Source organism: Gadus morhua, chromosome 14 (genome assembly GCF_902167405.1).
Source record: "Gadus morhua chromosome 14, gadMor3.0, whole genome shotgun sequence".
In the NCBI taxonomy this organism is placed as follows: Eukaryota; Metazoa; Chordata; class Actinopteri; order Gadiformes; family Gadidae; genus Gadus; species Gadus morhua.
This window is the reverse complement of record NC_044061.1, coordinates 20,196,576-20,215,057: the sequence shown is the minus strand read 5'-3', so window position 1 is coordinate 20,215,057 and position 18,482 is coordinate 20,196,576. Positions and strand designations below refer to the sequence as shown.

At 44.2% G+C, this 18,482-nt stretch overlaps 1 protein-coding gene across 4 annotated transcripts; it reads right to left on the bottom strand.

The window, feature by feature from the left end:
- Positions 1–209: 209 nt before the first annotated feature.
- On the bottom strand, positions 210–17,138 carry golm2 (golgi membrane protein 2). 4 transcript variants are annotated; one of them, XM_030376433.1, is made up of 10 exons: positions 16,144–17,138; positions 11,380–11,434; positions 9,824–9,926; positions 9,287–9,377; positions 8,958–9,072; positions 7,877–7,960; positions 4,190–4,558; positions 3,927–4,064; positions 2,542–2,709; positions 210–1,309 (listed from the first exon to the last, which is right to left on the bottom strand). In XM_030376433.1, the coding sequence occupies exons 1-10, from the start codon at positions 16,468–16,470 to the stop codon at positions 1,233–1,235; spliced, it is 1,527 nt and encodes a 508-aa protein (XP_030232293.1). In that variant the 5' UTR covers positions 16,471–17,138; the 3' UTR covers positions 210–1,232. The 4 variants fall into 4 exon arrangements, with proteins under 4 accessions (XP_030232293.1, XP_030232294.1, XP_030232295.1 ...); XM_030376434.1 differs by having other exon boundaries at positions 2,623–2,709; positions 16,144–17,137; XM_030376435.1 differs by lacking the exon at positions 7,877–7,960.
- Between the last annotated feature and the right edge of the window lie 1,344 nt (positions 17,139–18,482).

The window sequence follows — 18,482 nt, the reverse complement described above, 5'->3', positions numbered from 1 at the left end:
ATGCTCTTGCCCCATTTACAGACATTTTGTTTGGACAAAAAAATCCACCTTTTTGATTCATACAAGCCTGTGATTGCATTCTGACAGTCTATAAGTGTGTCAAATATTGCACACTTATGCATACCCTTAAAGTTATTGTTTTGTACACAAATATGTAATTATGCCAAACCTTACAAATCCGGTTTGGGTGAAGGAATCTTTTGCAAGAATACAAAAACAGCATATTTAATCTACACAATGTAAGTGCAGGTTTATAGGTTCATATAGGCGATGCTAGACAGAACATATATAGGCCTATATAAATACTAGTGATAGATGACATGAATAAACACCTTTAAACAAATGCAATTACATTCAATATGCCTTCCCATGAGAAATAATTTTAATGGCTACACAAACAAATTTATGTCCAAAGTCCCAGAATATAAAGAAATACATCTACAATACAAATGGCAACAGTTCCACTACATATGTACAAGGTACCTAATGAACACAGATGTCAGTCAGTTAGGTCCTTATGTGCTCTTGTTTCGCACGTCACAGGAGGATACTAATGTTGGTCAAGTATTGCTAAAGCCTTAATATTTTGCTCATTTTGACAATCAACAAAACATTTCTAAATCATGCAATAGCATTCTATAAAAACAGATTGAGTAGTTCCTTTTTCGTGTCTGGGAAGTCGAGAAAGAAAAACTTGAGTCACAAGCAAACTCCTTGGCAGTGCATTATGTATGCTCCCATCATTATGATGCTGAAAGAGCCCTCAACATCTTCCGAGCTGTTGCTGTGACGTTAGGCTCGAACCGATCCATCGGTAGCCCCCAGGAAAGTAGAGAAAGATAGGACGACGCTGAGGTTGGCGCAAATAGGGTTACCAATAAGTTCTTCATTATTATTCTTATAACAAAAAAACAAACAACATGAATCTTCCTTGTACAATCTTTTGGAGACCCCCGCGGGCATCAGAACTAACAAAAAACAAAAACATTCTATCCAGCTGACAAGGCATTGCCATCACAAGCCATTTTTTAATAATTGTTACGTCTCAACAAACTCCTTCATTATGTCGTGCCGTCCATCATAGTTCATGAACATAAACCACACAGCACAAGTCCTTAGGCACAGTGAAGTCCAGGGCTACTGCTGCCAGCGAGTGTGGGTTTGTCGTGTGGCGGACGGTCGCGGTAGGAACTCGTTGTTATTCAGAGGAATGACAACACCGAGTCCTGGTTCTAGAGGATGTCTGCAGCCTGACGCCGTTTCCCATACTCCCCGGCTCGGCCTCCCTGCATTTCCCGATCCTCGTCATCTAGAAGCAGAGAGAGAGCAGGCGGACCATTAGTGATGTGGTACCAGACACCTGCAACAGCTATCCCAGAATTCCCCCTTCAGGGGGATAATGCGAAAGGGAGAAGTATGGCAATATACAATTGGTGCTACGTGTTCTATAGTATTGTGATATTGTTGAGTCTGAAAATTATATGAGCTTACAATAGGGATTTGTCACCCAAGTTTGGGAATGTTTTCACATGAGGTAAACTAAAAAGCAAATAGATACAACTACAAAAAATCCTATACTTTAAATCAAAACTCAGCTATTTTTGGAATCAATCAATACTATCTTAACAAGTGAGCAGTTTATCAACAATGAAGAGAATATGCATATTTTGTGAGCAGTCACAAGACAAAAAAACACACACAATGGCACTGTAAAAAAAACAATCAAAAACAAATATAGAGCATTGGAATGACTGCAGCCAGAGTAGGGGAGTTCTGTGAATGAAATCGAAAAAACATTTTTCTCTCCATATGAATTCCTAAAACAAATGTAAAACAAACAATGTAAAATGACAGGAAGCATCAAAGCACAAATGAGTGAACTCATACTAAGATGAACAGACACAGTACCAAATCACACATGACAAAAACAGCAACGAAAGCTGATCAGACATGCAGGGCTTTTTCAAGGAGAGCCCAGACACATCGACAAACACGCAGGGCTATTCTTATCTACGGCTCTAGATGTAGGTCACAGATGTTGGATCGGCCCAGACGGGAGTAGGTGAGGGGGGGGGGGGGGACTACCTAACCATCCCTTGGTTAGGTAGTCCCCCAGAATAATAAGGAAGAGGGGGGGCTGGGGTTCCGTTTTTTTAGTGCGCTTACACCAAGGACAGTTTTTCGTGGTGGCCGTTGTAAAACGGCAGCGGAACCACCTTCCAGGTTTGACCTTGAGTTTTTTCGCTTGGCAATTAATCTTTGTGACGGCGAGAGAGACGCCGGTGGTTCATCACCATGCCCGCCTCGCTCCCCCCCCTGGTCAGGGGATGTGGGGAGCCCCAGTGGGAGCTGGGAGATCCTGGGACAGATGAAGGGTGGGTGGGGAGGGGTGGAGGGGGGGAGGGAGTGGCGGCGAGGGGAGGCAACAGAGGAATGATGGATATGCATCTGGACAACGGGAGGTCCAGCGGTACCCGCTCCCTCCCTCCCCCCCCCCCCCCCCCCCCCCCCCTACCCCGCCCACCCGCTGCCCCGGCTCACCTTGGACGTCTTCCTCCCCACCATCACCATCCTCCTCCTCATTGTAAGCCAGCTCGGCCTGCTTGTCGGCCTCGTACTCACCCACGTTACCGTCGTCCCCATTGTAGTCCGCCAGCTTAGAGCCGCGCTGGGGATCTACGGGGGACTCGTTCTCGTCAAAGAAGCGGCCTGCAGGACGCAGAGAAGGGGGCCTCGTCAGAGGGCGAGCCAGGCAGGCGCAGAGCGGAGAGCGAGCGAGCGCAGAGAAGGTCGACAGAGGGACGGACAGAGACAGAGAGGGAGAAAGAGAGAGGGGCCATGGAGAGAACGATCCATGAGGAGGAGGGATCGGATCTCGGATGATTTGGGGCAAGAGTAGGGATGAATGGATGGATCATTTTGGAGGAAGATAAGAGCAGTAACGAGATTGGGCAAGTTAAGTCAGCCAATGAAGAGAGGAGTAGAAAAACGTAAAAAAACAGCACTTAGAAGCAGTTGTTCTTTGAAAAAAATAAAGATTATGTCTTGCTTTGTTGCCTTAAAAGTATCATCTTATCTCCCTTCACAGTTTTTTGTGAGAGAAGGTATATGCGTTTGAGATATAGGGTCAAGATTGCGGCAGAGCAAAAGGGAGCAGGAGTAATGGAACCTTCTGGAAAGAGAGCGAGAAGGAGCGGAGAGGATGCAGCCGAGAAGAAAGCAGGCAGCAGACGCACGTTCTGCTGGGCCTCCTGTCCCCCGAACCCACTCCCCATTTGCCCTCCCCCTCCTCGGCCACACTTCCCCACCCAGAACCAACCAATCACGTCCTAAGACTTCGTACTACATTCAGGAGGGGAGAGCTTCACACTCATGGAGGAAATGTTGGATCGACATGGATTAAGAGTCGAGGGGGCAGGGAACCAGACACCATTCAGCTGCCACCGACCAGAGTATCCCCACCTGCTTCTTATGAGAAACCTATGGCACACAGTCCTCTACAGGGAGGTAAATCACACCATTAAACCTGACACACAAACACACACACACAGGATACCTGAAGACACAAACCAACCTCAAACTAAATCCAACAATAACCTGTTCCCCACATTCATTTAACACCGAATGGCAGTTGTCTTTGAATTGGTCACATTTCAGAAGCTTGCATGACAAGAGTTGGACATGGTGAGGGCTTTCCCTAGAGCAGCAGATGTAACAAATACTTTTGTTTTGATGTTATTTATTTAGATGAATGCCAAATATTGCGCCTGCAAAATCCTACATCCATATATGTGGGGAAGAGGGTCTATTTCCCCCAAGGGGGAAAAAACGATTTGGCTGAAATCCACTGCAGGTTAAACATTCCATCCGACGAACCAGCTCTAACCAGGCCGACGCTCTGACCCCTAGTCCTCAGGTGAACTCACTCTGGTGGTGAGGCGGCAGCTGCACCGGGACCTGGTCTTTGACTCTGTGGGGCTCCAATGGCTTGGGCACCTGTGCCGGGTTTGGGGGCACCGGGAGGGCCTTCATCTGTACACTCTCGGCCTTCACGTTTACTGGAGCTGAAAACACCAGCAGGACGCCCATTAGGCTTCCACACAGTCACAACTATGTGGCATCAATCATAAGCATCAATTAGCCTTGGGCTAGATATTTAGAAAGGTTCTAGGGTGGGTTAATACTGCACCTTGGAGCTGTCTGTTCTGTTCTCCAAACTCGTCGGCCCGCATGGCCGCCTTGTTGTCCTCGTCGAACAGAACAGGCTTGTCCACCACCGCCTGGGGTACCGGCTGCTTAATGTGACCAGGGGGCACCACCACGGCTGCCACCGCCGCCTGCTGCTGCTGCTGCACCTGCACCTCCTCCTCCTCCTCCTCCTCTTCCTCCTCCTCCCCTCCGCCTCCCGCTCCCCCTCCCAGCCCCACTCTGTCCTGCTGCAGGAGGGGCTGGTCCAGGGCCTGCTCTCTGAAGACCTTGGCTGGGACCGCCGCCACCGCTGCTGGGACCTCTTTGGGAGCCTCCTTCTGCTTCGGAGCAATCTGCGCTTTTTTTACTCCTGTGACAAAAGAGGACGAGGTTTCAAATGAAGACGGCATGAAGGCAGATCACAGATAGCTCCCTGTTCATTTTGTTTTGATTTGATATCTATTTATAATATTCTTAATTTCACAACTCTTACATCTGTAAACACTTGAAATAACTTCATACTTTATCTTTCTTGCGTGTATATATATTTCTGTTAAATTTATATTGTATTTTATTGTATTTTTATTCTATTGTATTTTAAGCACAGAAGTACAGAGTATGGCACAAACATTACACTGCACATCCTGTATGATTAGGTGACGAATAAAAACCGTTGAATTTGAATTTAGTAATGCAAGAGGACATCCAGAGGGCTAAATATACAGTGCAGAACGGAAGCAGCATGCTTGTACACTGTACAGTTGCTGCACTAGCATAATAGGGTGCTGTAGTGTGACACCATTCAATTATAAACTTTTCACTAGCTCTTTTTTTTATTATTCAAGTGTCATTAGGGTTTACCACTGAAAAAAGTTTAGACAACGAAGAAGGGCTTCCGAGGAAAAAGCAAGCAATAGCTTACAGCTGTACCCTAAAATGTTTAGAGTTTAAATCAAATTCTCTGTCAAAGTTTGTTGGTTAGAATATAAATCATGTACATTATAGTAACCAAAACCAATCAGAGGCTGCTGTAGGCCAGATTTGAGAGCTGGAAATAGAGTAGAAGAGAGCAAGAGTTTGAAAGTAATACCCCAAACGCTCCCTCCCTAAGTGTTGCATTCATGCTTTTGTGGTAGAGCTAGCTATATGTGATTGACAAGCACGATGGTACCCCAAATAAATAGAGAAGAGAGATGCCCTGATTGGTCAGAAAGGATGGGGGAGCGGGAGAAAAGCTAAATTGGCTCATAAAGGACAGTCTACTAGAGACAGATTATTTTACAGGTTTTTCAGTGAAGTTTGGTTTACACAGAAATTCTTAAGTTGAATTTACTACCTTTTAATACCATCACCATATTTTTTAATACCAGCACGACTTCAAGAGAGAGACCATAGGAGTTGGATTAATCAAGATGTCCCAACGGGACTTGGTCCATAGTTTTTAATCAATATGTCACAAAGTAGACATAGACAGAGTGCCAGAGAGAGAGAGATTTTGTGCCCAGTGTTGAACTTAAGTTATAATTACCTCGTTAATATTGTTATTACAGTGTAAAGGTTTTACATGAAAAAGTACATCATTGTAACGCGTTACGCACAACATTAGCCGCGTTTACATGGACACGATTAGGTTTCCTAATCGGAATAGATCTATTCATATCATGCAATCCGAATGTACTATATATAGGCCTATGGCATTAACAAAAGTGGTAAGCGTACGTTCGTATGTCTCTCACGCACAACCGTTATGTTGGTCTGGACTTATATGATATATGTAAGGGATAATGCTATAGTACAGAACGCCGGTCTTTATCGGGTAAATAAGCCCAGACAGGGCGACCCGGACCGCGATGCGAAGCGGAGGTGTCTTGCTTCGCCCTGAAGCGTATTATTTTCGATAATGACAGGCGAGGTTCTATTACACGGCTCCGTGCCAAAACAGCAGAGAAATAGTCCGCCAAAGACGTTGACGACGCATAGAAACCGGTCGCGCTGGGGTTGATAAGTTGCCGGACTACATACGGAGTGATAAGAAAGACGTGACTCAGGCAAAAAAAATACACTTTCCCTGACAGTGGTCAAGTTCGGTATGCATAAAAGTACCGACTGACCAATTGCGAAATACTGCAGCTGCTGATGCCATCTCTCCAAGTTAAAAAGTAACCGCACCCACCACCAAACCAATCGGAATAAGTGTATACATGTCGATTATAGCGGACTACACAACCTCTTCTATTCCGCATGGAATTAAATGCCGATCAGAGAATTGTAATCCGATTGAGCCCTATATACGAAAAAAAATTATTACGATTGAGCTGTCTTCCAATTTTAATCGGATCATAAATGTCCAGGTAAACGCGGCTGTCTAGCGGTCACACCGGTCTCACGGTAACGTCCAAATCCATACCGTACATACCGTCCATACCCCGCTCTACGAGCAGGTCATATGCAGAAAGAGACGAGAGCGACAAGAGCCGCAATCATGTCTTGTTGTGCAGTTGGTTGCAAAAAACTTTTTAATAAGACTGATTATCCCATTTATTCTACTTCTTGCTTGCCAACATAATAAAACAATTCAAATACTTTACTAATTATGCTTTTTCTTATTCGCATTGCATGCTTATTAAATGTATACTCTGTTTGAGTTCATCTCCCTCAAAAAGTAGTCCCCTTTAACTACGATCGATCAAACATGTTTTTGACACCTCAAAGGGCATTATCTCGCTTATACCATGGTCACTTGCCAAAGAAAAGTCATTTATATTTTCATGCGTTTTACAATCCAAATGTAACGTTTTCATCATAAATAGGACGGACCTTAGCTACGACCTGGCAACGGGAGGTATTTTAGTCAGCTGAGCTATGAGCCAGAGAGCTAACGTTATGGATTGTACATATTTATAATTTGAAATTTGTCCCAGCATTTATACCACAGATACTATAGGGTCTTTAGCATATAACCACGTTTTCTGATTACAGTTTAATGTAACAGTAAGCTGACAACAACGCTAATTAACACCGCAAATGCATATTAACCACACGGAGATAACCATGGCAACCGGTCAAACAAATGTTTTTTTTGCGATCATTCTTTAAATATCGATTCCTCCAGCCAGAGGTCAGAACATTTATCCAGGGTATATCCAGTTTGTTTCAGCGCACGCACCACGCGACATCATTGATATCGCTCAGGTCCAACTCGCAACGTAAAAATAAATCCACGCAAGTTTTAGTAATTTTAGGAGATAGGCCTGCACGTAAATTACACCAATTGAGAAACTCATAGGCCTTGTTGGAAATGTAATACCTCGTCAGATGACGTTTATTACTTTTTAATGGCCTTCATTTGGGCTAATTTCATTTACTACCTTTTAATACCTTTAACAACCCCGCGGAAACCCTGGATAGTCATTCAACTCTGCCTGGCCTATTGACAGCTGTGGGAAACTGCACTTGCACTTCTGCTGCTGAGACACCAGCATTTTCCATCTGAGATTAATACAATTTGTCTCACCTCATCTTTAATGCAGTAGCATTGAAAAAGAACGGCACCATACAGAAATAGCATTCTAGTACTGTACTATTATAAACCAGTGCTCCAATATCCATTACAAGATACTATTTACTATAGCCAGCTATACTACAGGTCCACTCCAAGACAGATATTGGGGCGAGAAATGGTACGCACCAAACTGCAGCTCCTCTATCTTCCCCACCTCGCTGTCCTCTATCCCAGGCATGCCTGCGTCGCTGCCTGGCTTGCCCATCTCATCTGGGAAGCAGAGGGGGACGTTCATAAGCGTTAGTATTCATATCATCACTTAGGTGACACTTTCATTCAAAAGATACCAGCAGTGACTACAGATATAGGTCACTACGGAGCAGCTGATACAAGTCTTAAAGGAAGGGGTAAGGCGGGTTGTTTACAGGCGGACCGAGGACAGTGTGTGTACATGTTTGTATTTCGTACTAGGGTTGGGTATTGTTTGAGCTTCTTCTGATACCGGTGCCCACTTCTGTTCTGGTGCCTGAACTGATACTTTTAATTTAAAAAATACAAATGAAAGATTGTTTTTTATTGCAGGCTCAAAGAAAATGTTCAATATATTGATAAATGGAACTCAGTCAACTACAATATTTTGACAGTCAATAACCACTACAATACTAATAAAAGAATCACACAAAGGATTTCTGGCAAGGTGCTCCAGGCAATAATGTTAAGGCGGCTTTGGGCATGGCACCAACGAGAGGCACCGAAATCTACGTTGCAATTCGCATTTTTCTGGCATGTACCAGTCCTAAAAGAACCGGTGCCATCTTGGCAGAGGTTTTCAGGTACCAACCCTATAAAAGCTACATCACTACTGGTGGCTGTCTGTTTAAAAAAACACCCAGCAGGTGGATACATGTCTCCTGGCTCATGCAGAGACTGAGCAGAGGCAAGGCCCAGGGCAGCCTCGCTGGGTAACCGTATGGACTTTATCATCATAATAAATAGAGTGGACTGTAGTGTCAAATGTAATGATAAATAATCCAACTCAAGTTTCAGTACATAGAGGCATGATAGGGATTTCGTCCCATTTAAGTATTAAAAGTCAATAGTAAAAATATAAAACAAGCTTCGATTGATTATGGCAGGTTGAAATTGTATCTTTAATCCCAACTACAGAAATTTGGGATTATTATAAAAAATGGTTACTGCAATAATCGTTATAAATCATTCCTATTCAGCAAGTCATATTCAGTTATGGTGGTGTTGGTGACTGTACCTTTTAGAATGACGTTGCCCTGTACGAGATCAGCCACCGTGTGGCGCTCTGCCTCCACCTCCGCCCCAGCCTGAGGCTGAGCCTGCACACCAAGCTTATTGCTGTCCAGTCCGCTCTGAAGAAACAAGCGAGAGAGGGAGAGCGATATAGGGGGTGAGAGGGCGATAGAGTGAGGCAGAAGGACATGGACAGAGAGAGAGCGAGAGAGGGAAGGAGCGACAAAGACCCAGAGAGAACTTCAGATAGCTGTTGTTGTTGTGTTTTTGTGTTATGGTAATGGAAGAGTAAGCAGTATAACACCAGAACCGGGGGCGATGTGAAACACTGACCCGTCTCAGCTTGGCGACTTCCAGCGCCAGAGTCTTCCTGTTTTCCTCAAACTCCTCCGTCAGCTGCTTGATCTGACGGCCGCACTGCAAACTAGGATGCAAACGAAAACAAACAACTCGTCACCCAAACCATCCAAAGGCATCAAGACTGACGATACATTATTTACAGGGCTGAGCCACGCACGGAAACAGACACAGAGATGCAAAGGGGTTCTTCTGTGGATGTTATTGGTTAAAGGTGACATATTATACCACCAGGTGTCTTGCCGTTTTGAAAATCAGCCTCTTCTGACATCATGAGTGGGCGTGTCAACCTAGATGCATGACGGATAGATGAGCAACGTTTGCTACAGTCCACTGGGTAGGCTGCTAGACTGATCTAGGTGGAGGCGGCCACTTGCGATGTCACTTGTAATGGCTAATCACACTCAAATTTGGTGGTATAATGTCACCTTTAAATGTAGGATTCAGCGCTTTTCTCTGAGTATCGGACAGACAAGCACACCTGAGCGAACGTCACTTGTGGTGGACTCCTACCTCTCGTACTCCAGCCGCCGCTCCAGCGTGGTGCGGTTCTTTCTCACCTCCCTCATCTGCTCCTCCTGCTGCATGAACTCCTGGTTGATCTCCTTCAGCTGCTCTGCTCAGAAGGCAGCAGGAGAGGCAAGGCGTGAACATACGGTCCATACACACACACTAACGTCCACTGAAACTAGATCCTCAGAGTGCTGTTGTTCAAAACTAGGGTTAGCAATTTATGTTTGAGGCATATTTGTCTAAATAGTCTTTACATCCCAAACGATGAAGAAAAAAAAGGTCAAATCTGGTATATATGGCTGTTGCAGGCCTGTCGTACTGTATGCCTGTACGGTCATTTAATTTGGCCAGAAATTAAATGATTGGAAGGCCTACCCATCTGTTTACCAACCTAACCAGCACATACTCTTCCCGTGCACTCATTGTGCATGACCGCAGTCTTCCACAAGGCTAGGTAGACCAATTGTTCAAACTAGCAAGATAGTCACCCGTTTTGGGCATGTGGCCTTGGAGGGAGGCTTTAAGGGAGGGTTGGGATTTTGTTTCGGTTTGATAGTTGTGGCTCAGTGGTTCCTAACCTTTAAGGTGTACATCAATACCTTCACCTCATATGCAAACAGTTTAGAAAAAGATAACAAGTTAAGAGGCTGAGCAAATAGTGCCAACGCCCGCTTTATACACAGGTATTACCGCAAGAAGGAATGGTAAATGGTACAGCATTAGACCATGAAATAATGCTGTATTATAGGTATAATGCTGTATTGGCTGAACATATTTTTAAAGGCTTAGAAATATGGGTTATTTTAAAATGTATTAATTAGCAAGGAAATGTGTCTAATTTACATATATAAAACCACATCTGCAGTACACTGAAGTACCACCAGTTGTACACAGACTACAGGTTGAAAAACACTTATCTATCTTACTCTTGCTGGTTTATCCAAACCAGCATGAGTAGCAATAGTTATGGTTGGTTATTCAATAGTTAGTTCCGACCAAGTAATTTAATTGGATAAGAGGCATTCCATGAGTGCTGATATAGAGTATAACAGTACTGGGACATTTAACTATACATGCATCACTCCACTTTACAGGTGTTCTCAACCGTTAATGTGATGTTAAGCTAGTGTGTTTATGTGTTGCTTCACAACAGTTCACTCCAGTTCCACTTGCGGATCCATTTGTGTTGGCGAAGCCAAATAAAACATAAATAAACAAAAAAAATCATAATCTGTCGTTGCTTATTACTGTTAACTAATTTGTAGAACTGTTGTAGAAACGCAATATCACACTCGAGTTCGGCTGTGATTATCTTCGGCACTCGGCCTACGGCCTCGTACCTATGACCGATTCACAGCTGTGCTGATATTCAGTGCAACAGCACTCCCTCTCGTGTGATATTGCTTCATTAAGAGTTCTAATAGTTCAGAGTCCTGATTAGTTCAGAGGTTTAATGGTTCAGAGCTCAAGAGTTCTAATGGTCAGAGTTCCGATAGCTCAGAGTTCTGTTGGCTCAGCCCAAAGCTCTAATGGTTCGGAGCTCAGCACTTTATTACCTTTCAAGCGCGTGATCTCTGTTATTTGACTCGTAAAATCCTGGTGCAGCTTCATCTGGGAAATGGAGAATAGGAAAAGGTTTACAGAGAGATCAATACAAACATGGCTCAGAAAGCTTATTAGAACTGCAACAGAGGCCTTTTCCTGGTTGATTAATCATTTAGTCCAAGAAGATGTCATACACAATGGTAAATGCCCATCACAAGTGATCAGAGGCTTTTAAAATGTGAAGCTTACATTTGCTAGCTATTTTTTGCTAAGGAGCCAAACTGAAACAAAAACTAAAGGCAAAAAACCACTTAATTTAGGATCCTAAAGAGCAAATGTTTGGCATCAAACAAATTACAATGAATATTCTATTGATCAAATAATCAATCAATGATGATCTCGTCAAATAATAGTTCCATACCAAAAGATACAAATAGAAACATGTGTTTTCTATTCGGGAGGTTGATTGCTTGGAAAAAAACGATGGAAAAAAAATACCCAAAAACTGCATTTTAGCTGACAATGTAAAACAAATCAATTTCCCTGTAATGTTGTCTTCATTGATTTGTAGCAGTGCCCATCTAATTACTGAAGACATCACACATGTTGTGCCAAGAAACATCTAGGTGGTTCCAGACATTGCTTAATGACACAGGAAACTCTGTCTGGTTGATTGCCGTCCAGCAAGCAGCACTTTCCTCTATCATACTTCCTGTACCCTAGAACCTAAAGCAGCTTTGTACAGATACAACCAGCCCAACCAGTATTGTACACCCAGGTCACACAAGGTAAAGCCTGAACAACCGACAAACACAAGTCCTTGGTAAGGGCATGAACCATAACAGGATGGAAAACGTCCATTGACCTTAGCTTGTGTAAGGATAACGTTATGCCAAGTAATTAAATTCAGCCAAGTCAAACTGCTGGTTTGATTTGCTTTTTTGCCGTTGAAGCAGGATGCTGAGCCTTTAAAACAGGTCAGGGATGTTGACAAAGAACAGCCGGATGCAGTCTGCACCACTCAACACACATAATATAGGAAGTAGAGTGCAGGAACCGATGCCATCACCATCAGCAGGTCTAAAGGTCATCCGAGTCATCTCTTGTCTACAGACAGACTTTCCTTTCATGTCACCTGGCCACCCAGAATTGCAAAGAGACACTCTTCCCCAGGATATCAGGATATAAATTAAAGTAAAGAAATGGTTTCCATTCATCCTGGTGACTCCAACACTGCTGAGCAATATAGACCGAAAAACCATGTCCCCATCCTTGACTTGATGTTATTAGTGTCAGCAGACACCAGACAGGTATTACTCTGAGCTTTTTAAATCAATGGAGTTTACTGGCGACTAGGGAATAAGATCCCCGATTTGATGAAGGCCAATAGAAAACACTGCCAAGACAAGTTTATAATGTTCAATAAAAATAAAATAAAATAACTTCCTTTGTGTAATGCAGACAAATATCATTCAATGTGGACCCACCTCTGTTTACCTGTGGCGGAGCTATCACAAACAAAGGTCTACAGTGTACAGATGTGTATTTAAATAAAAGTGCAGATGGGATTGGGTTTTGGAGAAGCTCTGCCTCCCAGCTGCTCTTAAAGAGCCCATGCCATTAAAATCACATTTTTCCTATTGTTTGTTAAATAACATGGTCTGAATAAGTTTGTGAGCTGTGGTAAGTTTGAAATCTATGCAGTTTGTCTGCTGAATGCAATAGGCAATGAAAGGAAAAAGGCAGAAGAAATGAGCCGATCTGGATAAGGTGACACTGTGACGTAGCGTTGTCAAATTATTATTCATGGCCCTGCCCACTTGGTTGGTTCGTAACCACCCACAAGAATTCTGAAGGAGTCATGATTGAGCTAAATACTAAAAGCTAAATGCTAAATGCTAATACGTGTACGGTAGTTGCTTAGTTCGTAGCAACAGGCTAGTTACAGAATTTTGAATGCAATGGCAGAACGACATCGAACTACATGAACTGCGACATGCTGCCTGCCGCAGGTTGCCGCGAGGCACCACCGCCGCGAAGCACCACCGCCCGGCAGCGGGCAGCGGTGCCTCGCGCCGGCAGCAGGCAGCGCAGGGTTCTGTCTACTACAGATTGATGTGGAAGTGGAAGAACCAGAGAAGTCGGAGAACCCGACGAAGTCCTTTGTGATTCATTATATCGTCTGGACGTGCACACAGCTTTTGGCTGTGATAATATGTATTATTTGATATAGATATCTATGCATTATATGATATTATTTAGATATAGAGCTCCAGGACTGTAACGCAAGTGTTGTACACTTCCTTGTTATTTGGATAACCGTTCTGCTGTTGGTGTGATGGCGCATAACACGTCGGACTCTCATCTATGGTATTTCTACAACTAGACCCGTAGTGGGGGTTATCTCAGCCATGGTTGAGAATGAATTGGGGGAAAGGAACTTTGGCTTTGACTCCCTGAAGTCATGAACCACGACATGGAGGAGAAAGGGATTGTTGACCGCGGTCGTCTCCCGCCGGAGCCTCGCTGCCGATGGTCCACCGCCTCGGCTTCAGGATGCGGTGATTAGCGCTGACCGCTGCCGAGGCGGTGATTAGCGCTGACCGCTGCCGAGGCGGCGGGAAGCAGGGCTCAAGCGGGATACATTCGCGGCCAACAATCCCTTTCTCCTCCATGTCGTGGTTCATGTAGCCTACTTCAGGGAGTCAAAGCCAAAATTCCTTTCCCCCAATTCATTCTCAACCATGGCTGAGATAACCCCCACTACGAGTCTCGTTGTAGAAATACCAGAGACGAGAGTCCAACGTGTTATGCGCCATCACACCAACAACAGCAGAACGGTTATCCAAATAACAAGGAAGTGTACAACACTTGCGTTACAGTCCTGGAGCTCTGCTCTATATCTAAATAATATCATATAATACATAGATATCTATATCAAATAATACATATTATCACGGCCAAAAGCTGTGTGCGCGTCCAGACGATATAATGAATCACAAAGGACTTCGTCGGGTTCTCCGACGTCTCTGGTTCTTCCACTTCCACATCAATCTGAAGTAGACGCGGTCGTTTGAGATTCATAATAACCTATCGTCTGGAGGCTCACACAGCTTTTGGCCGTGATAATATATATTATATATTATATGATATCTATGTATAATATGGGTTTCTAAGAGCCATTGCGATACATCCACCGTAAACAGAGCGCATGGTACTGTCAGTGGCTACAAGCTGCTCAGGGCCACACCCCCACCCCCCTCCTTGACCTGCCTTGACACGCCCACCGTATACAGAGCGCATGGTAGTGGCTACAAGCTGCTAAGGGCCACACCCCCACCCCCCTCCTTGATCTGCCTTGACACGCCCACCGAAACAGCGCGTTTGGGGGAAGCTCAATGTGCGACTATTTCGGAGTGACTGTAACTCTGCACCACGGCTGAATTTCGGGGACGTCTTTGAATACTGTGTTTGTGGCCCACTAATACCTATATTAAAGCATCATAAAATAGAATGGCATGGGATCTTTAAGCAGGACAGGGCGGCGCTAATCACACAATGTCCACCGGTCACTATCAGACTGACAGACTCGGCCATCAGGGGACAGACCAAGGCTTGCCATTTGAACATTTGGACCCAGGGGAATTAGAACAGTGACAGGGACCATGAAGCTTTTGGTGGTATATGATGACAATGTGTTTAAATTACAACGGGAATTTAATTACCAAGTCGCATTACAAAGTCATCCTCCCAATAAATTATCCTTGACCAGTTTGAGGACACATCACCCCGGCATTGTAAGAAAGGCCTTAAGACACATGCACATTGGTCAAAAAAAAAAAAAAAAAAAAAAAAAAAAAAGCATTTTAAACAAGAATTATTTTTTTCAAACAAACGATTAGAAGACAACAACATGCTTGTACAGTTTGGTGCTATTCCTAAACTGAGACCTATAAACACACCCTTTACCCTGATTGAGAGGTTAGTCAGCCTATTCACTGAAAACTGGTTAATCTGGAATCTCATGCAACCAGTTTGAAGTTCTCATAGAATGCTGTATTTGGTTGAATCTTTGTGCAGCAATGTCCATGATACCAACGACCTAGGCTGCCACACTCCACCTAGGTGGCTTTTACTGGGCACCATACATACCAACCACATGGGCGCAGGGTGATGTGTTGAAAGACGGTTTATGTAAGTTTTGAAGACAAGGATACATGGCCTGGTGCTCCATGTTGCCATGCAGGAGCTCTTCCCCAAAGTGTGTGCGGAAGTGGCGGGTTTAACCTGTGCACAAACTGCACATTGGCTGGTAAATGTACAACAGGTGTGCAGCCTCACCCAGAACCAGTCCCATGAGTCTCTGGCAGGTGAGGATGCTTAAACCAGCCATCATCCACACACACTCCTCACACTATGACTCAAATTAAATATTACTGCATACAGCCTGCCAATGGTACCTAGAAAGGCCTTCAACTAGGATACACATATTATGGTCCCAATTGCATAGGCATGCTTGCCCAAATGTAAGCCTACATCTCCAATAAGTAATTTTGATTTTGAGTAAACGAGATAATGAGGTACACACTACAGCTATGGTGTGATATTTGAAATTATTATGATAAATAGTAGCACGTCGTCGAACTCTGAATCAACCACCTTGGTGGGGGGATTGGAGGGAGGGTTCCAGGTAAAGCTATGGTTGAGATGCTGGCCATAAAAACGCATACTGGAAATTATAACCCTTGACAGCTTCAATGCCTTCCGCACCATACCTTGTCATCCGTGCACTTCTTGATGAGAGTCTCTCGGGCCTGAATCTTGCTCCCCAGAACATTATTGTCTCCCTCCTTCTGGTCGATCTGCTTCTTGTGCGTGTCCACTTGCGCCATCAGCTCCGTATTGCGCTTCTCCAGGCGGATCCGCGCCGCGTCGGTGCGCTTCACCTGCGCCTGGACCTCCGCCACTTCATCCAGCAGGCGGACGTGCTTGCTGGTCACAGTCCAGTAGTTGAAAGAAAGTATGGCGATGATCACCATCAGGGCAATGAGGAAGAGAGACGGGAGGCGGCCTCCCCGTCGGTTTGCACCAAACCCAATCATTTCAGTAAAAAAGTACTTTTTATAAGCTTGTGATTGCAACCCTAGCAAGCACGACGCAAATATCCTCGTCTCCCTGCTATCCTAACCTCTCGAAAGGACATGCCGATGAAATGCTGCAAACGTGTTGACGACCCCAGACAGTCAGGGATATAGGTCTAGCCTCATCGGCTACTGTGCTCCTTGTGGTTTTACTCGCCGTCCTCCTTCCGTACACTTGTCATCCTCCCAGTCTTCATACGATGTCAACATGCAGCCGCACCACACAGCAGGGACGTGGCATCACGGAACGTGGAGAGGTCGGGAGAACACTGATTTAGCAAAGCCAGACAATAACAATGCCAGGGAGATATCCGGGTACATATAGGGATACTCCCAGCACAATGATTTATAATATGAGAGCAGCCCCCAGGCTAAGCTAGTAGATCTGCTAACCATCTAAGCTAGCTATCTTCTGTTATCATGGTCACCGGAGCGATTCATATCCGAGGAAATCTCTGCACCTCAAACCCAGTAGTTTCTTATTTTGAAATAAACAGAATAGAGTCAAACCCCCTAAACAGTAATCCAAATATCGCAATCCAGCCTGTTTTTAACGCAGTGAAGCTAGCCACAGCCGTCCAATTGTATTTCCATTTCTGCCACGAAAGCGCATCGGCTCTTCAAAGTAAAAGCCTTGACAAGACGTCGCCCCCTTTCGGAAAGTGAAGCCCTGCTTCTAATACCCGTGCTTTTACTTTTAGACCGAACCCCGAGCCTCAACGATGCTCGAGCACAACTGCAGATACCACTAGCGCAAATATTGCCACATTTTCCATTTCTTACTGCCGACCTTATGCTGCACGTCAAAGAACGTCGTTTTACACTCTGGTAACAAGCCCAATTACTTATCATTTTTATGAATATGATAATTGATTCTGGTGCATTTCATACTAAGATATCACGCTGTGTATGGCACACACATATATGGCGTTATATGTTATGGTATTATGTTGTATGGCATTATAAATAAGCCTTTAGGATTAGTAAATAAATATAGGCCTACAACAAATGAAGTTTATTTTACTATCGGTTAGAGAAGTCGTGACGATGGAAAAAATCTCACTACTCAAATGTCTCACTTCTCCTCAGCATGGATGGTGGAACTGATGGCATTACATCAACTTGAATAAATTGGCATGAGCCTAACCCTTACCCTACCATGGATTCTTGATAAACCGATAGTTCAGGCTTTGAGGCATTAGGCACTGCACACACACACACACACACACACACACACACACACACACACACACACACACACACACACACACACACACACACACACACACACACACACACACACACACACACACACACACAGTATTTTTGCGGCCAGCCTGACACACATACAGAAAGGCCTTGTGTATATGGATTAGTGTGTGTTGACAATGTGTTATTGTTGTTCGATTATCTTATCTTATATTTGGAAGCCACTGAGTGAATTTTGAGATCTGAAAATATAATTTCTATAGTAACTGCGAATTTTGTGTATAAAATAAAGCTATAAGGTTCAACATGAATTACTGTCAAATGTAGCCATGTTTAAAGGAAGCACTGAGAAACATGCTAGAATGTATGCCAAGTTCAATGCCCTTTGAGGCTGTACCTGTCATTAAGGGCTATACATATACAATTGAATGAATTAATATTGGATGAAATCAATTTATAGGAGATGAGTAGAGAAGAAAGGAGAAAGTAGAAGCTCAGACAGGACCACAGCAACATGACCCTGGGTTCATATAGGGCTCTGCATCTACCATGCTCCTGCTTGAACTTGTCCAGCCAGCAGGCGTTCAGGCGAGTGTCCTGACCTCTGCAATTGCCATTTATGTCGCAGCAAATCCAAACAGACTCCAAGTCAATGGCGCTGGCACGCTTCAGCAGGTGTCTTGCCCTTATGGTCTGTTTTGTTGGAAGTGACAAAGGTCTGCTTCTGGTTCAGATTCAGGTGAGGAGTCTTGAGGTTATTTTCC